This window comes from Gallus gallus, chromosome 22, assembly GCF_016699485.2.
Source record: "Gallus gallus isolate bGalGal1 chromosome 22, bGalGal1.mat.broiler.GRCg7b, whole genome shotgun sequence".
Classification (NCBI taxonomy): Eukaryota; Metazoa; Chordata; class Aves; order Galliformes; family Phasianidae; genus Gallus; species Gallus gallus.
Genome location: NC_052553.1, coordinates 509,059 through 535,804, shown reverse-complemented (window position 1 = coordinate 535,804; position 26,746 = coordinate 509,059). Strand labels below are relative to the sequence as shown.

General features: G+C 49.0%; 1 protein-coding gene across 10 annotated transcripts in view; it reads left to right on the top strand.

Moving 5' to 3' along the window:
• DPYSL2 (dihydropyrimidinase like 2) overlaps nt 1-23,511 on the top strand; it is a 67,693-nt gene extending 44,182 nt beyond the window's left edge. For all 10 annotated transcript variants that reach the window (XM_046903347.1, XM_015297296.4, XM_040651468.2 and 7 more), the window contains 11 exons: nt 6,221-6,385; nt 7,009-7,070; nt 7,812-7,892; nt 8,716-8,784; nt 12,203-12,323; nt 14,934-15,090; nt 15,225-15,366; nt 15,493-15,663; nt 18,199-18,378; nt 19,813-19,978; nt 20,612-23,511. In XM_046903347.1, coding sequence (XP_046759303.1) covers nt 6,221-6,385; nt 7,009-7,070; nt 7,812-7,892; nt 8,716-8,784; nt 12,203-12,323; nt 14,934-15,090; nt 15,225-15,366; nt 15,493-15,663; nt 18,199-18,378; nt 19,813-19,978; nt 20,612-20,703 — 1,406 coding nt within the window. In that variant the 3' untranslated portion in view covers nt 20,704-23,511. The remainder of the gene's footprint in view (nt 1-6,220; nt 6,386-7,008; nt 7,071-7,811; nt 7,893-8,715; nt 8,785-12,202; nt 12,324-14,933; nt 15,091-15,224; nt 15,367-15,492; nt 15,664-18,198; nt 18,379-19,812; nt 19,979-20,611) is intronic.
• Nucleotides 23,512-26,746: the final 3,235 nt, after the last annotated feature.

Genomic DNA, 26,746 nt, shown 5'->3' with positions numbered 1-26,746 from the left:
AAAAGACAGAGCCTTGTCTGTGTGAGCTTCTGCTATTAGTGTGGGTTGGAAGAGCCTCACTGCAAACATTCCCATTTACAAGTGTGCTCCTCTTCATCTCTGTGTTCCTATGAGGCAGCGGTGGGCAATGGTAGAAGGCAGAGAACCACAGCATGTTCCTGGGGACAGCAGTGCAGACCCAGCACCATTCCAGCTTCCCAATCAGTGGAAAAAGCCTGCTGGGCAGGGGAGAGCTCTGCTGACCTGAGAGGGACAGCGTGTCCGCTTCTTTCTGATCACACTTTTGCCCCCTGGGTGCTGTTGTGGTTGCATTTGTTGTTGTGGTTGTGTTTTGCCTTGACCTGAGCTCCACGGCTGCAGCAGTGCTTCTCTCAGTCCCATTCCCCAAAGCATTCTGGCCAGTTTGCCTTTGGAGTATTGGGCTTCAAGTGTGGAGTGTGCCTAAAGGAGGGTGTAAGGTTTGGAATCACTTGAATATCTCTTCTGAACTTGGCCCCCCTCCTCCTTTGCCATGACCTGGGTGTGCAATGAACCTGCTCTGTGAGGGGCTGGGACCTTTCTTTCATCTAAAGATGCAGTCATTCTGACTGTGGAGTTGGGGTTAGTAATTATTGTTTGGACGTACAGCCTGCTGTTCCTTAAATTTGTGTCCAGAAGACATCATTAATCATATTTTGGATCTGATCAGACAGCTAAAAAGACAAGGGAAATATCTACGTGATATCAGCGGGGGAGTAACAGAACACTGCAGTCTGAAAATGTCACCGGCGTGGATATATCCAGTCCTTCTGAGTCCTGTCCAGCTTCTGACTTCCTCTGCACGGAGCCAAACTGCATCGAGACTGACAGAAAGCAACCCATGGTGTCACTGACTGCCTTTCCCTCTGCTGGTCCAGCAGATGCTCCCAAGTGAACGACCTCGGTGTGGTTGTGTTGGCATGGGATGTGCCGTTGGGTGCAGAGCTGTTACTCCTCAGAATGATCCCTTCTGTTCTTCAGAAAACATAACTGGGGTGTAGGGCCCCCAGCAGTGCAAACTAATTCTCACTGTGAGGTGCTAAGAAATGTGTTTGTTTATATCCTCGTTGTCTTTCTATGGCTGAGGCATCAGCTTGGGTACGTCAGGTAGGTGAAGCAGTGAGCTTAAGGGTGATCTGGTAGCAATCCTTCCTTGTCCTAGATTGAATAAATACGCCCTGGAGTGTGTTTTAGGGGAAGAACTGTCTGAAATGGGAACATGGGAGATGTGAGGCTCTTCCAGGTTGTTTGAGTGGGGATTTCGGAGCTCAGAAGAACAGCTGAGGTCTCTGTCCTGTAGCTGAGAGTTGGCTTTCGAACAGTGCTGTCAGTGGACAAGGCACACTGCCTTGACCTTGGTTATGGTGTTTAACAATAGAAGGGATTGTGGCATCTTACAGCTGGGAGTTGGAAACCTTGGGATGAAATAAGGTCTCTGATTATGGCATTAATCTTCTCTTGGGTTGGTCAAGGGCCTGACTTCTGCTTCATGTGTATTGATTGGATCCCATTCGCTTTCACAGCATCTCTCCCAGTCCACCCCAGTGCCAGGAGAGCACTGCTGCAGCCACAGAGCAGCAGCAGCTCCAGTCGTCATTGCAGGGAGCTCTGCAATCACCAGGGCTGAATTTGATGACAACCCTTCCATAAAATACCTTCCAACAGTACATACAGCTCAATAAATACACCGGATTTCATCACACGCAGTGGCCGCGAAGATTAAGTAGTATTAAAAAGGCAGATGTGTTTATAGTAATCAAGCTGCTATTTAAAATCTGACTGCTAACAATTAAATATTGAGGATTTACACCTTTTAAGCTGCTCTTACACAATGGGTGCTTTCTGTGCTGCTCGGAGCCTGAAATAATGCACACAACTGCAGCTTATAACAGTGAATGGAACCCTGCACACGTGGTTGTATGACATACATACAACACAGGCCATATTTTTGGCCCAATTCAGTTTTATATTGTCCATATCAAATAGTTTTTCTCTTTCCTGGTAGTGGCATTCATTAGCCAAAGACAGAGGAAGAGTTTCGTGCATGCTTTAGATGTCACATAATTAAACTGGTCGAAAAAAGGCTTTAGAGGGCAAAGCTGGGAGCAAAAAGCTATTAATAGAAACTCCAGGAAGAGCGGTTAGTGAGCCAAGCCCTGCTCAGATGAGGCAGGATATAAAGAAAAGAAAAAAAACCTGAACATGCCACAATACCAGGAAGCCATAAAACCCATTAATCCCCACCCATCAGGGCGTCCATCCAACAAATAACGTTCTGTTTCCAATGCAGGGCTGGATTCAGCTGTGCCACTGAGGTCCAGAAAAGCAATCGTTTCTCTTGAGCTGGGCTCTTAACCTGCATTTATTTGAGATCTTAGAAGTGATGTTTTTCAGCCCCAAAGCATCCTGTAGGCTGTTGGTGAAGTGGCCCATGATCCCATCTACCCATTACTTCTGTTCTCCAACTGGGTGCTGCTGGGGCAGAGCTGCAGACAGCCCCGTGCTTTGGGAAAGCTCCAATGGGAAGAAGAAACCAATGTGCCCCAAGAGATGGTGGATGCCCCATCCCTGGAGACACCCATGGTCAGCCTGGATGGAGCTCTGAGCTCCTGTGGGTATCCCTGTGCACTACAGGGAGTTGGAACAGATGGCCTTTAAGGGTCCCTTCCAACTCAAACCATTCTGTGACTCAAAGTTCCCTTTAAATCAGTGCCTCTAAGTTTTCTCCTTCCCCTTTGACTTAATGCTGAGTGTTATCTGTTCCTTGCAGCATTCAGCCGTATGGGATGATAGGATACACAACGTTTCATGTGGCTGGACGCCAGCCCTGGGATGTGGAAGCCACACAGATAAGCTCACAGTGGTTAGTGCTGTTGTCTCACTTCAGCTTATTGTCTGCTTTTAATCTTGAGCTGATTAATCTGCCCAAGGAGGAGAGCAAAGGATCAGGAGAGGGGCAGAAAACAGCCATGGGTGGTGAGTGGGTGGGAGCAAATAGTTGGAAGTACAGATGCACCACATAAACAGTGTTATGGGGGGGGAGAACAAAACCCAGCACATCAAAGGGGTAATTAAAGGCTGTTTGATGATGCCATGTGGGTGCACAGGTGCTCAAATCCCACTGCATTCCAAAGAGCGGTGAACTTTTGCTTTGTCTGAGATAAAGACAAATAAACTGTCCAGCAGTGCTGGAATCCCATCAGTTTATCAAGAGAAAAATGAGCTGATGTGTAAAATACATCATCTTCTTGTTTTTTCCTCCCGTGGAGCAGTTACGTTCCTGATGCAGGCCAGCTTGCATTGCAGCCTCTTGCAGTTTGGATTCTGTATCTCAGAAAGGTAAAAGATAAACCCACAGAATGGTTGCTGCTCCGAGCTGAGAAACCACTGCAATCCAAACCCAAGCTTTGCCACTGAGAAGCAAAGAGGGTTGGAGCTGAAGTTCAGTGCCACGCAGGGAACTGCTCTGAGGACCACAGCTCTGTAATTCCTCCTCGAGGTTTCAGCATTAATGAAGTGATACTGAATCGTTCTTTCCTTTTCTGCCTCTTCTTCTTCCTTTTGTTTCTTTTTTTGGAGTGAAGCTTTGAGCTCGAAGTGAGTTGGCAGCTTCCTCCTCAGTGCTCAGCAGCTGACATCATTTGTACAGCAGGAAGAAAACATCTGGGCTTGGAAGCAAGGCGAGATGAAGGCTGCAGTGGTCTGGAGAGCAAAGGGGTGACTGCAGTGTGTTGCAACAGTTTGCCTTGAACGTGTCCTGCAGGCACGACAGTGAGCTGGGGGGGTTCCCTGGGGAGCAGCACTCACTGAGGTTGGGTAGCGCTCTGCTTTTCACATGGCAAACCCCCACAGCTGTGTGCTCTGCTGGGTCAGGAGACCTCACATCCATGCTTCCACCCGGGGGTCATCTCAGGAAGCTCAGGGCTGTGGGAACGGAGCGGATGGAGCTTTCATCTGCTGCTCTGCTCTGCTCTCTGCACGGGGACCGTAAAGAAAAAGCTTTTTGTTGCAGTCTGAGCTCTGCCTGAGGGCTGGAAGGAGCTCTGAGCTGTGTCAGGGCAGTCCCTACCCGTACCCGGTAAGCAGAAGTAGCTGCAACACTTGGTTGATTTAACAGCAGGCAAAGAATCAGTCTTAACTCTTCTCCTTGAGGGGACCTGGGCTCATTCTTGCTCATCTGGGCTCTAGCTATTGTGTTTTGACTAAAACACAACCAAACAAAAACTAAGCCCCCCCAAGCCATCGCGTGGAGGGATGCAGGACGTGATCTTGCAGCGTAGGAATGAGAGCTGGTAAAATTGAGAAGCCATTTGCATGCCTGAATTACCTCTAGACTGGAACTTGGGGCTTACATCTGTGTTTCTTGTGCCTTCTGTGCAGCGTCTGCTGCCTCTGCAGCAGCACAGATGGGTGATGGTTGGGCTCGATAATCTTCGTGGCCTTTTGCAGCCTTTCTGACTGCAATGAATGCAGCTCCTTCCCCTGTGCTGCAGGTCAGGTGTGGCTGCAGAGCAGCCCTGTGCTGCTTCCCCAAATCTCTTTGCAGCTGTTGGATCCCAGTTTTGGGGAGGCCGGTGGTTAGCTTGCATACCTGAGCCTACCTCTAGCTTGGTCCTTCCATGTGGATGTAACCAAGTGGATGTAACCAAGTGGATCATTGGTAGTATTTGCCTGGCAGAGAGCTGCAATGGAAGCAAACCATTCTGTCTGGAGGGGGATGATGGGTTGTATGGCTGTCAGTGAGCTCCAGGGAGCTGCTGCAGGATGTGTTGGCGGCACAGCTTCCGTAGGACACATCCCAAATCCCCAGAGCTGACTTTCATGCACATATCTCCCATTACCTCCGTCCCTTATCCTTATTATAACCAGCTGTGGTCTGACTTTGTCAGAGGTCTGGTAGAGGTCCCTTTCCCCCACTCCCTCCACTAACTCCCATTAGTCATACTTGGGCAGCACTTGAAATGGGATAGTGATAAAGCTCTGATCCCAAACACCAGAGCTGGTCCTAGGGGCTCTGTGCTGGGCTGCATAGCCTGTAGTGTTAACCCTTTGCTGCCCTCATGCAGAATTCCCTAATGCCCATAGGCCATGTGTTGTCTGGGGGCTGAAAGCACTCTTACAGCACCTTTCGTCTGAGCAGAGATGGATTTATGACTGTGGTGCCATTGAGATCAAATGGGATTTTTTGGCTTTTTAATTAGCTAGCAGGCTGAGGAAGACAGCTCTTGTGTTAAGACTGCACCATGTCTGCAAACCTGGGTTTCCTCCATGTCCCTTTGGTAATGCAGAGGGAATGTGATCTTTCTCCTTGCTGTTCGTACTGTTTAAGCTGAAGATTAACTTTGGCAGAGTGACAATGGGCTGCAGAATGGCCAGGAAACAATTCAGTCTGGAAGCTCGTGGAAGGGTTCTGACCATTGGAGAGGAGGAGCTGGTGGAGGAGAAATCAGATGGTTTTCCCAACGGCAGGACTGTTTGTCAGCTGAGTTTGGCTTCATTCTCCCAGAGGTGATGAAAACGACATCTGTGAGCTGATGCCAAGCAAGTGTCAGAGCTTTCACCCATAGCACAGATTTCTTTAATGGGCAGAGGCCTGTATCCTCATGAGCAGACAGAGCCCTCCTATTCCTGAACCCTTCAGCCCCCAACGGTGCAAGCTGCAGCTGTGCCAATGGTACATGGACAAAGAGCTGCATGTCACATCCTTCCCTTTGCAAACTGGAGCAGGGCTTTGAGGGGCAGGCATGGCCTTTTGGAAAAAAAGCAAATATTTGAACAGCTGTTTGCTAGCTGTCTTGCAAAAGGCAGAGAGGGAGTGGGTAACTTTGCAGGAAATAGGGTTGGTTTGGGTAATCCTCTTGCCTTTGTACAGCCTTTACACACCTCGGAGACTGAAGGCTTTGTTACCAAATCCCTTCAGTTACCATTTGAGGTGGTTCTGTAAGACTGGTGGAAATATGCTGCAGCTGCTTATGAGCCCAGGTGCAGTTGGACCCAAAGTGCAGGGCTGAAATCGGACTGTAGGGATGGCGTGGGCAGCAGGGCTGTGTCTGCAGCCAGGACAGGCTGTTGGTCCTGCTTGTTCTTCACTTTGCACTGCCTCTTGTTTGGGATGTGGAGCAAAAACCAGCCCATATCTTAAGGGGTAGAGGGATGCCTTGGCTTTGCAGCAGCTTACTGGTGTTTTTGTTGTCTTTCCCAGTTGATCATGTGGTTCCTGAGCCCGGGACCAGTTTGCTGACTGCATTTGACCAGTGGAGAGAATGGGCAGACAGCAAATCGTGCTGTGATTACTCCCTGCACGTGGACATCACCGAGTGGCACAAAGGCGTCCAGGAGGAGATGGAAGCTCTGGTTAAAGATCACGGTACGTGCAGTCAGAGGAAGCTCAGGGAAGCCTTTCCCCTCCTTACTCTTCTGAATTGCTTCCCGTATGTTTGAAGACTGGCTTTTCAGATGCACTTTATCCTTACATCCTCATGACGTCGGGCCCTGTTGTTATCTTGTCCCACTGATGTGGGCAGTGCTGATGTACAGAGGTGAGCCTTTGGCTGCTGCCAGGCAGAGGAGCACCTTTATTCAGTGGAAACCCATCAGCTTGAACTTGAAAATCAAACACTCTGTGTCGTGAGTGCAGGTAGGTGATCGCTTCAGATGTGGAACTGCTGTAAGCAGGGGAAGAATCAGGGCCAGAAGAGCTGAATTAAGCAACCTCACAGGTTTTCCCCTCCGTGTTTTCCATGACATTTCATCCTTAGGCTTGTATCCATCCTGCTTGTAGATTTACTGCCTTCAGACTGATTTGATAAGAGAGCATACACGTCACATGCATGCATTTCACAGCAGGTTAAAGTAATTAGTGTATCGTCTATAATTACTGCTTGATAAGGGGCTGATGGAGGGGGGTGCCTTTTTTCTGTCCTGAGTTTCGTAGCCTTATCTGTGCCTGCAGTCTGTATGCTAAAGACAGTTCCTTTGCTCCCTTTCTAGGTGTGAATTCATTCCTGGTTTATATGGCTTTCAAAGACCGCTTCCAGCTGTCTGACTCGCAGGTAGGAATGGTCACGTGCTGCTATCAGTCTCTATCAGGGTTTAAATTCACTATGTTTGGCTCTAGCATTCTTCTGGTTTCTATCTTTGTATACCTAACAGTACCTGAGGTTTATAACAGTACCCAGAGCTCTGCCTCGAGGAATTCTTTCAAGTCTTGGCTAAGGGACAGCAATGGTAAAACTCGTTTTGAGGGAATGGAGGGTTGATCCCAACTGCTTTGGTGTGGAAGCAGTGGCAGTTCTATAAATTGCTGCTTTTTGCATCAACACAGGGCAGGACAATGAGATCTCTGGCATGAGTTTCAGTTTACAAACACATCCTGGTCCGGAAAGTGGGGTTGGGGCTGTGGTGTTGGAACCACTGGGACCTGAGAAAGGAGCTGCCCTCCTGTTTGCCCTTCCAGTGGATCCATCTGAGCATGGCTAATTGTTGAGACGGATAGTTTATATTTCTAAACGTGGTGGGAGGAGAGGAATGCCTGGGAGTCATTTGGAACTGTGTGGGAGGCAGTGGTGGATGGCAGTTACCTCTAATGACTCTGGTGAGCATTTTAATGAGCGGCCATTAACAGAGCAGGCATCAGTTGTGGGTTAGTCAACCTGAGCCCTGTCAAACTCACTGCAGAGTGGGAAATCACACTCCACTCTCCTCCATTCTGACAAATTCTGCATGCTAAAGGAGGTCCAATGTACAGCTGTAGGCCACGGTGTGTATCATTATGTGTATTCTCCCTCTTTCAGATCTATGAGGTCCTGAGTGTTATCCGGGATATTGGTGCCACAGCTCAAGTGCATGCTGAGAATGGTGACATCATTGCCGAGGTATGCTCAGTTTATTCTGTGGATTATCAACTTCAAACTGCTGGGAGAGGTTTAAACTCAACGTCCCTCTTTGCAACCAGGGTATCTTTGAGCCACTTAAAAGCACAACTTAGCTGCATCAAGGTGTGCACTGAACGTCATTCCCTTCGTTGTCAGGGATAAGTCAGGTTTTTGGGGCAGCTGTTGGCCATCTCTGCCTTTCTGCCCATAACTGAAAGACTGTGCCTGGCTGTGACTGCCACTGCATGCAGAAGAATGCCCTGCAATAACTCAGAGAAGGAAAACAACTTCATGTAGTACCTGGAATGCTGACGCTTGGAGTCCTTGAAATAGCCACAGAGAGGAAGCGTTACTAATTGGATTTAATCCCATCTGCAGCTCACTGTGCCTCTTGCATGTGGCATTGTAAAGGGTTTCTGCATTGTCTCAGTGGGGAGAAGACCACCTGGGTCTTTGAGCCCAGCTGCCTGCAATTGCTGGGTGCTGTTTCCATGAGATGCTGGTTTTTGACATTGTAGAGGGGCCGTTTTATAGATGTGAATGAGCAGTGGAAGCTCATGTGAACCCAATTTGAAGCAAATTGATATACAAGGCTTCCCCAGCCTCCTGTGAGCAAATCAGCAGGGCTGTTGTAGAGTTCTGGTTATTCTCAGCAGTAGATATTGGACAGAACTCTGGTTCTAAGGCCCTCATGCAAAGCCCCATGTGACCACTAACTAGGACAGATGCTTGTACCTCTTTCACACAGCTGTGTTCGCTGCAAGAATAATGCACATTGCTTTAAATCCTCTTTTTTTTCCTGCCTTTTTTTCATCTGCCTTAGGAGCAGCAAAGGATCCTGGAGCTGGGAATCACAGGCCCTGAAGGGCACGTGTTGAGCAGACCTGAAGAGGTGAGGATGCTTTTGCCTTCACTCCCCCAGCTTGAACCATTTCTGCACTGCCATTGGGTAGCTCCCATTGGGATGGATGTGGCCAGGAGCTGGATTTCATTCTGGCTATAAGCAATATTGCTATATGGGATAAGGGAGGAGGCAAGGACTCTCTTCTAGGGACTAACTCCTACTAAATAACCAGTGACTGTTCCCTTCTAGAGGCTTAACTACAGTGGGTGCTTATGAGAAAGTGAGGAACCCCCTCAGCTTTTCTGCTGGGGGGAAGAGTGCTTTCAGGGAACAATTCTTCCACCCTGAGGTTTAATTCACCCTCTGGAAATGCTCATCTCTTTCTGTTGGTTATTGGAGAGGGTCTGGGAAGGCACTGCTTTCCCATCAGGTATCTAAAGCAGAGTGACATTGTTTTAGGCACTTGTATCTTCTGCTGTATTTCATTGTTAGATGAATGTTGTACAGGTGGTGGATTTTTTTTATTTTTTATTTTTTTACCATGAGGGACCCAAATGGTTTACTGAGGGCACAGAAAATGTGTATCAGAGAGAGGAGCTGAGCCTCAGGTCCTAGGCTAGCACTTCAGCACACCTAACCCCTCATCTTCTCTGGGGCTGAGCACCCTAATCCCATTTATCTCACTTCCTCTGAGTCCTTAGAACAATCTGAAGAGCAGGAAAGAACCTCACAGCCTGCCCTTTCAGTTTGGTTCTTCTTTTCCCTTCTTTCAGTATCTCTGAGCTCAGCACTTCACCGTGGCGTTCTAGGTTTGGGATGTCCATCCATGTACTTACATACCATAAGTTATCTCTGTTCCCCCAAGATAACAAGGCTGTGCTGCCTGCCAGATGTGGTCCTGCTGGAAGCTGGATGTGTGAGATCATCCACACGTGCCCTCACTCTCCCTCAGTTTCCACCCCTTGGTTCACACAAGCAGCATCCAGAGGCGTTTCAGTAGGAACATAAATCATTCAGCTGCTGCAGGCAGAGGGAAGGGAACACTCTCAGCTTGGGCTGAGCCCTCGCAGAGCTGCTTGGCCCCAGGAGCTGGGATTCTTGCTTCCTGGAAGTTGTGAGCTAACACACTGAGCCTTCCACCCACTCCTGCATTTGTTTCAATGGGACATATTTCTTGTCTTGCATCAGGAGAGCAGGAACAGATGCCGACTTGACACTTAAGGGCTCATCTGTGGAGCACCCCATAACTGCTGTGGATTTAGGAAAGACTGCTCCTATCTCATCAAATCAGCCCAATCTCATCTGGCTGCTTCAAAGACCGTCGTTAGCAGGGCAGGAGCTTCAAAGCATGAACTGTGTGCTCCCCTGGCTTGGGTTTGGTGCTCCATCTGTCTCCTGCACTGTGCAGGAATGTGTTGGTGGTGGGGGGGGGGGTGAGGAGGGCTGCCCCAGCACACATGGCCCAGCAGCTGGGCAGCTCTGAGCTCAGCTGTGCCGTCTGCGCAGGGTGGAAGCTCTCAGCCCACATTCTCCTCCTTTAAAGTCATAGGAAACAGAGCAGGAAACGATGTCATCTGGTTCCCTCCCCTCCTTTTTCCCCGTTGTGATTTTCAAACCACGCAGCGCTGTTTACGTTGGCTGATGGAGGCCACGTCCTGCGCCCCCTGTGAGCCTGCAGGTTGGGCAGAAGGCACGAATGGAGCCTTGCATTTCACTGCTGGCTCTGGTGACACAGCCAGCCCTCGGTCCCATCCTTCACAGAGCCACCCCTGTCCCGAGGCAGCATCGCCCATCACTTTCTGCAACCCTCTGCTTGCAGAGCGGATCATTCTGTGATGACTTTTCGGAGCGATCCATCATCTTTTTGGCTGTTTCTGTTTCAGCCACAGGAACGCCGAAGGCCCAAGCAGTCCAAAATGCTCCAGGAAATGTCTGTCTTCTTTTTTTCTTCTTTCTTTCTTTTTTTTTTTTTTTTCCAGGAGAACTGCTGTGTTAGGGCTTCTGATGCATGCTGGTAATTGCAAACATTCCCCTTTGGACTAGTCGCTGGGTTATTGTTATGTGCCTGTCACCATAGCATCTGGGCACAAGGCAGGAATTCAGCAGCCTCGTTTTCTTCTGGGCAGAAATGATCCTCTTCCTGCTCAGCAGCTGCTTGAAGGCGTTTTGGTCAGAGCTGCGGAGCTGGGCGTTGTTTTTATCCCTGTTTGCAAGTGAGGAAACCGAAGCACGGGGTGGAAATGTGAGTGCTACAGCAGAGGAGCAGTGTGTGTGCCTGCAAACTGATGCCATGGGGGACATCAGCCCATCTGACGTTGCTCCTTGCTTCTCAGGAGGAACAATGGAGCTTTTCTTTGCTCTTCCTTTCAGCCTCCCTCTTCCTGCTGCTAACCGTGGCGTGCTCCAGAGGAACCTTGAAGAGAAAACAGCCCTCCTTGCAGCCTGTCCTTTTTGGGCCAGAAATGTCCCTGTTCTGGCAGCAGCACTCCCTGGGGAGGGTTGTCACCAGCCCTGGAGTGGTGACAGGCCTGGGCTGTACCCCTTTAACCCTGCTGGGTTTGGGGAGCTGGTTGTGCCAAGTTCAGCTTCCAGCTCCTTTGTTTCAGGTGCTCCTTTCAATGCATGGCCCGGCAGCCACTGCGTTCTGCTTCTGGGGCTGATGGTGGTTGGCTGAGTGTGGCCTGAGACAAAGCACTGCAGATCTGCAAAGTGCTGAGCGTGTGCCAGCCCTGGGGGGGCTCCTTTTGGACACGAGGTGCCTGGTTGCTGTGGGTTTCATTTCCCTTTGTTTGCATGGAAGATGTCCATGGCGTTGCAGCTCTTCGTAGCGGTAGACGCTATGACAATTCCTCTCATTAAGTTTGTCGGCTGGACTGCTCTGATTAGGATATGTGACTTAGGAAGGTCCCGATTGCATTCATTCTAAGAGCAGATAGCATGTAGTGCCTCAGCCTTGCTCAGGCTTTCCCTGCAAGTATCAAAGTAGTTGATTTATGGGATGGTTCACGCTCTGTCAGATCCCAAGCCAGATATCGTAGTGGAGGGTACAATTTAGAAGGCTTGCTTGCAAACGTGGCTTACCAGAATATGTGGCTACAGCATCTCTCTTCCGTGTGGGCTGGAACACGAATAGTTCTGCTGAGCTAACATTTAGTTGCTTATTTTTGCTTAGGTTAAAGGAGGGGCTTAACCATACTGACCCCAAGCACCTGGGGGGTTGCTTTAGGGCTTAGCCTGCTTGCAGAGAGATTCAGAAGCAGCCTGGGAGGAAAGGGAGTAATGAGAGGGGAGTGTAGCTTGATGCCTTCTTAATTATCCTGATTACACGGTTCATTTTTCTGGCTCAGATTTGGAGAGGTGGAATCTCACCTCATTCCTGCATTTCCCCTACCTCATTTCCCCTCCAAGGAGAATGGGTTGTGCTGTCACGCAGGGATGTTGCTCATTTGCTGTCTTTGTTTCTCAGGTGGAGGCAGAAGCTGTGAACCGGGCAATCACCATCGCCAACCAAACCAACTGCCCTCTCTATATCACCAAGGTGATGAGCAAAAGCGCTGCTGAAGTCATTGCTCAAGCCAGGAAAAAGGGTAAGTTATTACCCTTGGATGGAAGCAACCTATTAGCTCATTCCATGCAACTCCTTGCCAACACAAGCTTCACTCCTACAGGAGGAGTTTCTTTTTCCAGTGTTGCTGTCCAGGCTGTTGTTCAAAAGGTCCCAAGCAACTGCTTCTGTCTCCTCTCCTGCAGAGAAGTATTCAGGGATTGTTATCTGTGCCAGAAGCTGTTCTTTCTGTTCAGCCTCTTCGCACCCATCCCACTACACTGAGCCATGTGCCTTCATGTTCTCACAGAGTAATTCCCTGCTTAACAAACCTCCATGGAGACAGCAAGCTGTGTCGTCTCTCCAGCTCCTGTGCTGTCCCTTACTGCTTCCTGCTGAGCTGCTTCTGGGGTCAGAAGTGATGCTAGGAGTCCTGGTGGAGCTCTGTGACTCGTGAGCCCCCTTGGAGTTGGTTGGAGTAGCTGATGTAGTTACCAGTTGCAGCTCTTTGCTTGTGAAATGGATGCTCCTGGTGCTGTAACTCACAGCCTGGCATCCAAGCAGGAATTGGGCTTGGTAGCCTGGGGTTAGCTGGGAGTTCTTGCCACCTCTGAGGATGCTGCAGGAAGGACCCAGACCCTGAGTGCTGCTTCTCATGGTGAGGTCCATGAGGCAGCTGTGCTGCTCTGAGTGGTGCAGGAGCTCTTCCAGGTCCTGTCCATGCTGCCTTGCCCCCGAGAAGCAAAGGCTGCAGAGTGCAGTGAGTGCCTGTCTCCCTCCTTCTGTGACTAAACCCTTCATTTCTATTTAAAGTGGTTCTGGGTGGGTGAGTAAGCAGGAGGGGTGATGGTTCCCCTCCTTTCCTCGGAAGGGTTGTGTTTAATTGTATGCAGTCTCAGTAAGCCTGAATAGATACACAGATGACATCACTTTCCATCTGGGTGCTTGGTGCTCGAGGAGCTGATTTCCTACTGCAGCAAACAGACTCGTGTGTGTTTGTGTGTGTGTGTGAGCTCAGAAGTGTTTTGATCCCATGATTCCTGTTCAGAGAGTTCAGAGCTGGTGGAGGGACTGATCTCCAAAGCATCTCTCTCTGTTCATGATGTGGAAGCAGTTCAAGCCGTTTTGGATGAACTTCACCCCCCCCCCCCCCTCATTATAGTGGAGATCACAGTGAGATGAGAAGATGTGTTGACATGGCAAAGTGGCTGCATGTTGGATTACCCCCAAAAAAACAACCTGATGTGTCTGTGCAACTTAATCCTATAGGCCAGGGAAGCCAACTTCGGATTGCGTTTTCTCCTTATAAGGAGAAGGAGGGGTATAAATGGCACACCATTCTCTGCTCCTTTATTCAAATAATTCAATTTAAATGCTGTGCAATTACCCAGCTGGATGGCCCAGGAGGGCCACACACATCATCCTTGCCCTCCCAAGCAACAGGAAGCATAGCTGAGGACTATCCAAAGCAAAAACAGAACAGAATTGATTTGCTAGATGGAAAAGAACGGCTGTTATTTAAAGCCAGATGCTCCCAGTGGCATTTATATGGAGGAGATTCCCCGCAGACTCCATCGCTGGCAGATCTCGGAGCTCATTCTCTGCAGAACAATCCTCCCAATGTCCCAGCCCACGACAGGCCTCCCATTAATAGGCAGCGTGTGTTCTTTGCCTTGTTCTGGTTTCATAACCCTATTTGGGGCAGGCGATGTCAGGCAGCCCCTTCCTCTGCTGCTGGATCCCCTCTGGTCAAACTGATCCTACTCCTCTGGTGTCACCATGGTTCTGGAAGCAGCATGAAGGCACTACATGTATTGTTCAGCCTCAGCTGATACACTCTTTCCCTGGGACAGTATGGTGGAAGGCCGTATTTCTGTGCTCCGCATGGTGAGCTGTGTAAGACCCTGCTGACCCATTCTTGGGTTGCCTTGATTCTGACCCGCATCCTTTGCAGGCTGTTGTGAATGCATGGGGTGTCTGGGCTCCAAAGCCAGGTGGACAGGCACTTTGCAGGGGTTTTGGGAGGGTTTCATTTGGTGAGCAGACCCATGGGGCTGCCAGCCTGTGCTGCTTTTGAAGTCGTAGCATCTTGCATCTGCTTGGTGTGCAGATGTGCTGCTGTATTCCAACATGCAAAGAATCGTGGCCTTACAGATCAGCTCTTCCTTCATGTGGTTCCAGAAATGTTAATGAAGAGGAAGGGTGCACTGGTGGTTAATGCCCTGGACAGAGAGTCAGAAGATGTGATTTCATTTCCTGGTTCTGCCACAGATTTACCCTGAACCATTGGGGGAATCGGTTTTCCTGAGCTGCATTTAGGAACCAGAAACACTGATGCTTCCTCTCAGTGATGTGCTTTCTCTTTAGGCAGTAAGCTTTTCTAACACGAGTCTTCTCTTATCTGATCTGTGCATAGAGCCTGCTTCAATAAACCCAACCTTGTTAGATCTTTATTGCATATGTGCTTATAGAAATACCGTAGGCACCTTTTGCTGCTCCATGCTTTTACCTGCAGCAATATCTTTATTATTAACTCAGGAATGTAGAGGTTTGGAAACGTTCATTTTCAGAAGGATGCTTTGCTTCAGGAAGCCAGCTTAGAGACGCACATTGCTCAGCATTGCTCAGGTTTGCCTGTATTCCTGTCTTATAGGCACTGTGGTGTATGGGGAGCCCATCACAGCCAGCTTGGGTACTGATGGATCTCATTACTGGAGCAAGAATTGGGCGAAGGCGGCCGCTTTTGTCACTTCCCCACCACTGAGTCCTGACCCAACCACTCCTGATTTCCTCAACTCACTGCTGTCCTGGTGAGTAGAGCTCTTTGCATCCATCACAAGATGTGCCTCGTCATGAGACGAGTGATTAGTAAAAATAATAGTGGTTCTTGCCAGCTAGCAAAAGGCTGACAGCACAAAACCCATTCGTTGTTATCTTTTTCCAGCGGGGACCTCCAAGTTACTGGCAGTGCCCACTGCACCTTCAACACTGCTCAGAAAGCTGTTGGGAAGGACAACTTCACCCTAATCCCCGAGGGGACCAACGGGACTGAGGAGAGGATGTCCATCATCTGGGACAAGGCTGTGGTATGTCACACATCGTGGACTTGGCTGTATTATGGTTTGAGAAGGAGCTCTTGCGAGCCCTGGGTCTGGTTTATATACCATAGTGGTCCCATCCTGGCTAATGTGCCTCCTTCCATCTCTCTGCAGGTGACTGGCAAGATGGATGAGAACCAGTTTGTGGCTGTGACCAGCACAAATGCAGCTAAAATCTTTAACCTGTACCCACGGAAGGGCCGTATTGCAGTGGGCTCTGATGCTGATTTGGTTATCTGGGATCCTGACAGCGTCAAGACAATCTCTGCCAAGACCCACAACATAGTAAGGATGCTTTCTATGATGTGATTTCTCCTGCATGTTTTGTTCTCTCTTCTTCGGACTGTGCTGATAGGAACCAGAGCCTGTGGCAACTGAGGGCTTTTTTACTTAATTTATTTGTCTGTAAACCTTTGTCCTTTCTGGTCTTACACCCAGTACAGCTCAGTTGTGTGAGTCCAAAGCTGAAATCACATGAACACCCAGATATTCCCCTCAGAGCTAAGAGCTTCTGAGTGTTGGACGTGTGGATCTGAGCACTCAGAAAGCAATTTGAATCTTCTAAAACACCAAAAGGCCACCCATCACAATGTGTCACTGATGACCTTTTGGCTCAGTAGCACTGAGAATGAGGACTGTGCCTTTCCCAGTGAAGCACATCAACTCCCAGACACCTTTTCTGGAGATCTGATCCAGGTCAATGAGTCTGAGTAGATTTACATCGTGCACTGATCTGTCCCTGATTGCTGTGGGCTTCTGGCACCATTCAGCCTTTGATGCACCTTGACAGCATTGAGAAGCAGGGTTAGTGTTGCGGTGGGGGCGGACATGATTTTCCTGATGCTCATCCCAAGGTTAGCTGCCCCAGAAGCACAGGGCAGCTCCCAAACGAAGCAGCCCTTCCCCTGTCTCCTTATGGTGGCACCCTTGGAGGTTTGTGGCTCACAGCTGTGTCCCAGACCTCACACCTGGCTCCTGCAGTGCAAGAACCATCCCACCCTGCACCAAACAACAGCACTGTCCCAACACAAAGGACGGGTTGGAGTCTCCCCGTGACCTTTTAGCTCTGTCTCAGAGAAAGCAGCCCCTGTTTGCATTTGTTGACAACTTGTTTCACTGCTGGCGATGAACCTATGGAATGTTTCCCTGGAAAAAAACTCCTTGTTCTTTTTTCCATCAATGCCTTCATTCACTCCGGAGCTGAAGGAGCAACATTTTCTTCCCCACTTGGATCCCTGGACACATTCACAAAGAAACCTTTTTTTTTTTTTTTTTTTCCTAAAGGGTTTGCTTTGCTTTCCCTTAACTCTGTGTCAGAATTGGGCACGCATGGCCTGGATTCACTTTACCTGTGCGTAATGTCTAACACAGGCATCCAGACTCAGAAGTTTGGTTGCTTTTGAGGTTCTTCCAGACTCATCACATTCAATCTGGAGAGAGAAGACTTGCTGTTGTACAGAGTGCTGGGTTTAGTGGTCTAAACCTGAGTCTGTGCATATGGGAGCTGACGAGCTCTGAGAGCTGGAAGAAGCTTGCTGGATTGAATATTTGACAGCCACTGCATTTCAATGGGTGTTGTTTTTAGGAAGTGGAGCCTTCAACATTTCCTAACACAGATTTCAGATATCTTTTGCAGATGTTCTCCAGCACAATCAGGACCAGCTGCTCATCACCTCCTGATTTTTGCCATATATCTGGGCTAGGCTGAAGGACCACCAGACATAGATGATCTTCATGGTCTTTTCCAACCTTAATGAATCCATGACTGTGAGATCTTGAGGCCACTCTTCAGAAATGGTTTGTGGGCTGAAGACTGCAGATCCCCATTGCAGCTCCTGCAGTGCATCTCACCCACAAGAAGAAACGTAGAGGAGTGATGCCCGCAGAGTCAAGGCATCCTATTTAGATCACAAGGACAAAACAGAAGCCCTTTGAAAGTCAGGCACAGCCGTTGCCACGACACAAGGAGACATACTGATTATGTGGCATCCAATGATTGTTACATTTTTTAATGCTAGAGCAACATGCAAAACATTTTCCAAGAATTCACACTGCTGTTGCCACTGTCTGGCAAGGAAACGTTGTGAGCTGGAAGGGGAGTTGGTGTTGTTCTTGGAACAGCCTAACTCATAAGTTTCTAACCAAGCCTCCTCCTTTGCCACCACGACTTTTTTCATCCTGGAACTGGTTTGCTGTCGGTTTAACCACCATTCTAGCTAATTGTAAATCTGCAGTCAGGCCTACCCATACTTATAACACACTTCAAGCTCCAACTCCATCATTAACTCAGTGAAAAAGACTTGGATTCCTCTTGGAGCTGGTTGCCTGAGTAAGAGTCCCCAAATAGCATGGTTGTAGTTTATCTCCTTCCAGGACCCTTCCTGGGTGGGACATCTACCAGCAATTCCTTTAAAACTTCTCTTTTTTTCCACGGTGTAATGTTTCAAATCCTATTAATTGAGGATGAGCAATCCCATTAGAGTAAAAAAGATTGTCCTGGTCCCTGACCCATCAACCGAAACTCTGGTTCCAAGTACAGTCTTTGAAAATAACCATCATTTTTAATATGAAACTCAGATAAAACTTAATTTGGCTCTTAAATCCCATGCAGTGCATAGCAGGCACGTGCTGACGTCCATTTCAACCAGGGATGCTTGAAAGTATTCTCATTTAAAACGAATTCTATTGAACCACTGCGTGCACAACTGAGGTAAATGCTATTGGATTTGCTTCCAGGCCTTGAGGAATTAGCATGACTGTTGATTGCTGGGCTTTGCTGGCATGAATGTTTGCCTCACGCTGTCTCTTTGTCTGTTTTAGTCTCTGGAGTACAACATCTTTGAAGGCATGGAGTGTCGTGGGTCTCCCCTGGTGGTTATCAGCCAAGGGAAGATCGTGCTGGAGGATGGGAATCTCCACGTAACGGAGGGGTCTGGGAGGTATATCCCCAGGAAACCATTCCCTGACTTCGTTTACAAGCGCATCAAAGCAAGGAGCAGGGTGAGTGCAAGCAGCTGTCCCACTGGAGCTCCCCAGTAGAAGTGGGTGGAAAGCAGAGGCTGTCCCTGGCTCAGTGCGTGCACTTTGCAAGAGGAAACGCTGCCTGGATAGGAGCCATGTGTGGCTCATTCCTCTTTCATTTCTGCTGTTCATTTGAGGCACTGCTTTGACTTCAGGTTGGGTTTTCTGCAGATTTTGTTCCTTCTGCTCTGTAATTCTTCTCTATCTTAGAGACCCCTGGGCAGAGTGAGAGCTGTCTGGTTTGGATTTGAGTCAGTCTGCAGATTAGCAAGAGAACGTACTGATACTGGTAGCATTTATGCATCAAACCTTCCAGCAACAGTTTAGCATTCTGATTTGTTGCTAAAGATGCTCCTTTCCCTTCTGTCAGGTACAGTCAGATGCTCTTGTCTGGTGACTGGTGAGTCACAGGCACAGCTCACGGCTGCTTAAAAGTGGGAACGTTTCTATTTTTAAGAGGCTAAAATACACCCATTCAAAACAGACTGTCTTCTGATATGCCTTTAGATGGGGAAAAGCTGGTGCTGAAATCAGTTGCAGATGAGCTGCATGGGATTTGAGAAGTTTTATTTCCAGATAAAATTGGGTTTCTGAGATGTTTCAGAGTCTGACGTATTGCCCTCTCCTGGACAAAACCAGAGCTGTTTCATTTTGCTGGCTGTAGGCAGTCTGCACATCTCTTGCAAATGAGTTTTCCTTAATTACTCTGTTGAATAAATTACAAGTTACCAGAATTACAAACACAAATAATTTAGCGTGAGGGAGGACAGATCTGTAGTTTCTGTTGTGTTCTGCCCTCCTGCAGAAATGTGTGTTTGACCTGTAAATCCAATTGGGCAGTATCTCAGCTGGAATAATTATGTTTAACCCAATGTAAAGCTCTGAAGCTGAGGAAGTGAAGCTGGCCTGGCTTCTGTTTTTGCACCTCTGCTCTGCGGCAGCGTGGCTTTCCTTCTGGGGTAGGAGTAATATGGTTCATTTGAGAGTGGTCAGGAGCATTTAATACAACAGCAGGTTGGCTGAGATCATAAAAGGAAAGGGGAAAAGGAAAGGCGAAAGGAAGGGGAAAAGGAAAGGAGAAAAGGGAAGGGAAAAGGAAAGGCGAAAGAAAGGGGAAAGGAACGGGGAAAAAGAAAGAGGAAAAGGAAAGGAGAAAATGAAGGGGAAAAGAAAAGGGGAAAGGAAAGGGGAAGATGAAGGGGAAAAGGGAAGGGGAGGATGAAGGGGAAAAGGAAAGGGGAACAGAAAGAAGGGAAAGGAAAGGAAGGTACTGATTGCTTTCAAATCCTAGAGCTGAAAAACTAGAGCTGAATCTTGAAATGTGCGTCTTTGGCTTAGCAACATCTGGCCAGCTGTTTAGGGCCGTTCTGAAGGCTGTCTGACCCTGAAGCTCCCCACTGCTGTGTGTTGCAGCTGGCCGAGCTGCGGGGTGTGCCTCGAGGTCTCTATGATGGGCCGGTCTGCGAAGTGTCGGTGACGCCGAAGACGGTCACTCCTGCATCTTCAGCTAAAACATCTCCTGCCAAACAGCAAGCCCCACCTGTGAGGAACCTGCACCAGTCTGGCTTTAGCTTGTCTGGTACGTATTCTTGTACAGGAGCTCTCATGGAGCCCTGTTTGTTTTCTTGAATGCTCTGTTCCCTATAGCCCAGTGCTCAGCTGGGTGTGTGCGCAGGGCTGATTGCACCAGCGCCAGTTGCCAGCTGAGAGCAGCTGTGGGTCTGGCATGCAGCAGGTGGATTTCTCAGTGCAGTGAGGGTGGAATAGTTTGGACAGGACACGAGTGTCTTAACAGGGTCAGGACAAGTGGACTTGAAAAGAGGCCGAGTTACAGGGCAAGAGGCTCAGCAACAAGGAAAGTTGGAGACAACGAGGGGCTTGCGAAGGGAAAAGCATTTAGCCAGTTCTCATCTGCGTAAGTTCTCATTGCATAGGGCTGGGTGCCTGTGCTCAGTGTGGTGGTATCAATGCAGAACAGATTTCAGCGAAATTAAGGCACTGGAAACCAATGCACTTTGCTCATGGAATGGTTTGAGTTGGAAGGAAGGCTGTGCGGTCCAACTCCTCTGCAGTGAACAGGGACGCCCACAGCTCCATGAGGTGCTCGGAGCCCCATTCATGGGGGTCTGCAGGGATGGGGCAACCTGTTCCAGACCCCTTCCATCTCACACAGCCTCCGTGGTGAACCCAACATCCCTCCTGTCTCCCACAGGCGCACAGATCGACGACAACATCCCACGCCGCACCACCCAGCGCATCGTGGCACCGCCGGGCGGACGTGCCAACATCACCAGCTTGGGTTAAGGACCGACCCCTTCCGCCCGCCCAGCGGACCAGGGGAGGGGATGGGAGCACCTGGAGACCCTTTTTGATTCTTTTAGAGCCTGTGACAGTTACTGCGGGCAATGGGGGGGGGGGCTGAAGTAATGCGCCTCTTTCGGTCCCCTCAGATTCCCTCCTCATCTTCACCAACCCCTCTCACTTCCCCGTCAGCCCCTACACGTTTAAAGGAAAAACAACCAACCCCGTTCTGACACCTCTGACACGCAAAAGTAAATGTGAAGAGGGTGTTTGAGATGTGTGGCCTATGTCCCGTTCAGCATCTTTCTTTTAATAAAGGAAGGATAAAGTGAATTTCCCAGGAGCTGCCTTTAAAGACACAGACAAAAAAAAAAAAAGATAAAAGAATAAATAAATTTTAAATGTAAAAAAAAAAAAAAATAGCTTTTTTTTTTTTTTTTTTTGTTCCAATGTCAAGCAGAAGAGTAGTTCAAGGGTTATAAACTGGATGTTCTTTAGGGTTCTGTGTTCCAGCAGCATAGCTAGGTGAGCACGGAGGGCCACAAATCCCAGCCTGGCACCATTCCCCACCACCACCTCTGAGGCCACAGAATAGCTGTCTGCTGCCAAGAGAGAGAACCAGGACCCAGCACTAGGAGCTGACAGAGCACATGGCACCCCGCCATCGGGTGAGCTGGAACTGTTGGAGACTTTCTGTTTGGGTTCCCCCCCCCCCCCCCCCCTTTTTTTTTTTCCCCCCCTTCTTGATTCTGCTGCAAATCAGGTCCTCGAGGAGTTTTTCCTTTTTTTTCCTTTTAAAATGTTTGTGTGTGTGTTTTTAATACGTTCGTCTCATCGTGTTTACAAAGCCTTATCTCAGAACTGGGCATCTCCCAGTTCTCCCTGCTCCTTCCTGAGCCTCATTTGAGTTACCAACCCCCACCAGTGTCACTGCCCCTTTGGTACTTCAGGTGCTCCTAGGATGCATCATTCCAGCCAATTCTTCTCACTTAGCTGCAATAGGAGGTTGCAATGCAGGTTCATAAGCTATGATCTTCACTTCAGCATAGTAGGTCTTGAGCTGGTGCAAACACCAGCTGCAGAGCTGAGCAGAGCCTCTGGAGGAGCTCTTAGCACTTGGTTTATTTCCTACAGGTAAGCAGGGGGCCATAGGCAACAGGCAGTACTTTGCCTGAAAGGTTTCTGTAGCAGCCACATCCCCTTTCCTGGCCATAAGTGAATGGTTATTTAAAACTCTGAGAGCTTATCTTTAGCTCTCGTTGGAAGGCTGCTCTGTTGGATACATGCCTGAGCATCCGTGGCAATTCCAGTTAGCGTCCAGATGCCCAGCTGTTGTAACTGGGAGCCTCCAAGCAGCTCGATGGGTCAACAGCAGCTGAGAATCTCTCATCCATGTGTGAATTTCACAGTCTATCATTCCTCCAGGGATCTGCCTTTGTGCAGATACTCTTGAGAAGGCCCTGCCCCTGCTTGGGTATGTGCCTCAGGTTTGAGAAACCAGAGGGTAGAAGTGGTCCTCCAATGAATTCAGGTTCATTTAAACCCAGGACTTAGAGGTCTTTTGGCCCTAGTATTGGAGGCTCGTGCTTTCAGGTTTTCAGGACATGGAACATAAATGTGCACTGTTAGAGTCCCACTTACGCTTCGCGGGAGGGCTTGGTGGTCCCAAGGGCTTGGACTGTCTCTGAGCACAGAGAGCTTTTCTACCCACAGTTAACACAGCATTACCTCCACTGTCTGTACCCCTGGCACTTGGCTGTATCTTCTGCTTTCTCCTCTTGTCCTTCACCATGTGCATCGACCCCATTTTCCCTATTTGTGAGCATTTTTAAATGGTGTTTACAGGTTCTTGTAATGAAAACCTATATATATGAAGGCTTTTAAGAAGCAACTACCAAATTTGTTCTGATGCAGTAGCAACGCTGGGATTGTCAAAGGATCTGGGAGCAGTGTAGGTACCCAACCCCTCCCAGCACAATTCCCATAGGCCCCTTTGAACATCGAAGCTAAGACATTGCCATACTCATCCATGCCTTTTATATCTAGGTTTAACCCTTGGGTGGTTCGTTTTGCATAAGAGTTTGCACTTTGTTTGTGAAGTAATCTGTGAGCGTAATATATATTGCAGCTATCCTCAGTTATTTTCTCACCTCTGTGTTAAAACCAATCTGAACGAGTTGAGGAGAGAAGGAAAGAAATTGGGATCCGTGTTGATACTACAAACCACACGCGGCTCTTCAGTATTCACTTAAGTCTTCCTTTTGTTTTCCTTCATTGACTCACGTTGACGTTTTGGATTTCGATTTGTTCTCCGAAAGGGTAAAAGAAAAAAAAATAGGAAAAAAAAAACCACACAAAAAAAAGAGGTTTTTTGCAGGCTGTGTAAGCATGTTTATACCTGTGAGAGCTCGTCCGCTTTGTGTCTGTTTACTGAATGTCATTTGTAAATGCTTAAAGAAACAAAACAAAAACACTTAACTAATTAATTAACCGCAGTGACTTGAAGCTCTAAAAATAAAATAATAATAATAATTAAAAAAAAAAAAAAAAGTAGGATTTAATACTAGCTGGATTTAACCCTTGGATTTGTGATTGTGAACCATGAGTGGAGGAGCTGTAAGTGCTAAAGCTGATCATGTGTGTAGACAAAAAGTACTGATATTTGACCATTGTCTCAATGGCAAAACAAAAAAAAAAAAAGAAAAAAACAACAAAAAAACACCCAACCCCAAGTCTTGTGTTTTATTCCTGAAGAATTCTGTGTTATATTACCATGGGAACTCCTAATAAAGGCAAAATGTTGTTGTTTCACTAGGTGCATCTGTGTCTCGAGGCGGTATGTGTTTGTGTAACTGCACACCTGGGCTGGTGCCTTCAGCAGATAAGAAGTGCCTGGGCTCTCAGATTGCCCTGATGTGGGCTGGTCGTGGTCCTGAGTAGGAGGGAGGTAGACTGCAGCAGAAGATAAGGTTCCTTGGAAGGTGGTAGTAAAGAGGCCAACAGCATGATTTCCTATACTATTGCCACATCCTCAGCCATTCTATTTGAACCCTCTTCACGGTGGTGGTGGTGGTGGAGGGAGGGAGAAAGCCTTCAATGGGAGCTACACACAGATGATGGAATGGGGAGTGATGGGGCTGACTGGAAGAGCACCAGTGAAGCTTCCGGTGATAGTGGTTGGGTTGTGTCCAGGAGATGTGATGGAGATGGCACTGGGCATGGATGGAGGTGGGGTTTTGCCAATTTTTACCCAATCCATTGGTGTGGAACAACGTTGGGTCAGCATTTCATGAGAACCACTAAGCAGCAGTCAGCTGCTAACAAAGCACTTGGGTTGGTGTGGGGTTCCTGACTCTTAGCAATGAGATGTGGTTATTGGGCTTAGGTATCAGCACCCATGCAATGAGATGGCATAGTTCAGGTTTGCTGGGTAGCTGTATGGTGTATCAGCTTATCACAGCAATAGATACAGCCTAAAGCACTGCTATTTGGTTAACACACATCCGTGGAACTTCCATTTGTTTTTGTTCTATCATTATTTCTTCCTCAAGACTCTGAATTGGAAGGAAGAAACGGGAAATCAGGGACTCTGAAGCTGTGATAGAGCAACGCTGGGGGAGGGAAAAGCAACAGGAGTGTATAGAACCTGAGGTCAGGAAGAAGTGATCAATTTTAATTGATTAACTGATCTTAATGCACCGAGGAACAGAGCAGCCTGAAATCACAGAAGGGCGTTCAGGTCAGTGGGGCTGCTGCAGGAGAGCAACAGGAATAGCTGTGTTGTCAGCACACTAATCCAGGTAATGCCTTATGCTGGCAGCACTGGGATCCAGCTCACAGCTCATTAGGCTGCAAGCCTGCCATTAACTGCTCTGTGTGCATATAAGACCAAATATGGGTCTAATCTGAGCTTAGTATTGATAAAGAGCAGCTAAAAGCAGAAGAAAGGAAGTAGAAGTAGCTCAGGATTTTCAAAACCAAAGCTGTTGTGATCCAGAGCTGTTCCATATCTATATTCGAAGTAGGCATGCAGAAGGACGTGTGATGCTCTCTGACCCAGCAAGTTTTGCAGCAGGCGAGGATAATTTGCACTGTTTTGCATTCTGTGATGGGTAAAACCAGTGTTCCTGCAGCTTAAGGCCTTCCACCCCAGGAAGAGCGCATCCTGCAGGGTGCACTGCAAAGGCCTTTGGAGCAAACTGGGAAGGCCCTACAGTACGTTGAGCTCTGCAAGTACTCTTGGACACCTAATAGTACTCCAGGGTGCTCTGTGAGGCCTCTAGGGCACCTGGGGAAGCCTCTGGGTGACCCTGGAGCACACATTTGAGCCCTGTGGGTACCCTTGGGCACCCAAGAATACAGGCTGGGGTCCAGGCAGGCCTCTGGGGTGTCCTGGAGCACACCAGTAAGCCCTCTGAATGCTCTAGGGCACCCAGGAGTAGAATGGGGACCCTAAGCAGCCTTGAGGGCATGCAGGAGTACCAGTAGAGTTTCCCCAGTGTGCTCCAGGGTGCCTGAGATGCTTCCGTGTGTGTCTGAGTGGCCTCCCAAGGCCCCCTGTGTGCTTTCAGGTGTCTGAGAGTACCAGCAGAGTTTGGCAGGGAATCTGAGAGGCCTCTCCTGGTGCCCAAGGGGCCACCCAGTGCCCCACTGTGTGCTCTCAGGCACCCAAGGGTACCCACTGTGCTCCTCTTTGTCCTCCAAAGCGCCCTTGAGGCCTCCCAGGGCCACCCCTGTGTGCTCTTGGGCACCCAAATGCATGCACAGGGCTCCAGGTCCCCCAGGAGTCTTCTCCAGGTCCCTGAGAGGTCTCCCAGGCCACCCCTGTTTGGCCTGTGCCAAACTCCATCACCACCAGTGCTCACCTTTGTTCTACCCACTGCTGCAGGAGGCTGCTGATGTGCTGCAGACAGCATTAGGAGGCTCTGGGCAGATTTTGGTTTCACTGGGAGTGCACTTGGGATCTCTAAGCAGAACTGGGGGGGGCACTGGGAGGTTATTGAGGGGCTACAGACATCACTGGTGGACTCCAGAGGGTACTCAATGGCATGAGGTTTGTACTAAAGGTTCTAGACAGCACTGTGAGAATGCTAGGAGGACACTGAGGGCTTTAAACTGTACTGGGGGGGCCTGGGAGAGCCCTGGGGGGCACCAGGCTGTTACTGGGGGGGGTTATAGACAGGACTAGGGACCACTGGGGAGCTAGAAAGCCCTGGTGGGGGATCTACACAATAGTGGGAGGGATTGGCTTTGTATTACAAGGTTCTAGACAGTCTTGGAGGATACTGGGAGACACTGAGATGCTGTAGGCAGTACTGGGATTGCACTGGGAACATGCCAGCGTGTTCTAGATAGCACTAGAGAGCACTGGAAGGGCAATGAGGAGCTAATGACAGTACTGGGGGGTACTAGGATTGCAGTGGGGGGCTCTAGGCAATATTGGGGGCACTGGGACTGTACCATGAGCCTCTAGACTGACCCGAGGGATACTGGGGGAGGACTGGGATGTTATGGAGGGGCTTTGTGCAGCACTAGGGGGCACTGGAGTGCTTTGGACAGCGTTTGGGACGCTGGGAGGGCTCAACGCAGTGCTGGAAGACGCTAGGAAGGATCTGGGCATCTTTAGGTAGCACCGGGGGGCAGGTTAATGAGGGGCTGCAAATTGCACTGGGGGGGGACTCCGAACAATGCTTGGGGACACTGGATTTGCACTGTGAGGTTCTGGGTAATACTGGGAGGCACTGGGAGGTTATTCAGGGACTGCAGACAGCACCAGGGGGCACTGGAGAGCTTTGATCTGCAGTTGGGAGGAGCTCTAGACAGCTCTGGGAGGGCGCTGGGAAGGACCTGAGGGCTCTGTGTGGTTATTGAGGGGCTACAGGCAGTGCTGGGGGTCTCTGGGCAGTACTGGGGGCCCATAGGTGACTCGGGGATGGGAAATCTTTTTATTTTTGAACAGGAAATCATCATGCTAACAGGAAATTGGTGGTGGTGGTGGGCTTCTGCCCTCCATTCCTGGGCCACCCACAGGACAGGCTTCAGCCCT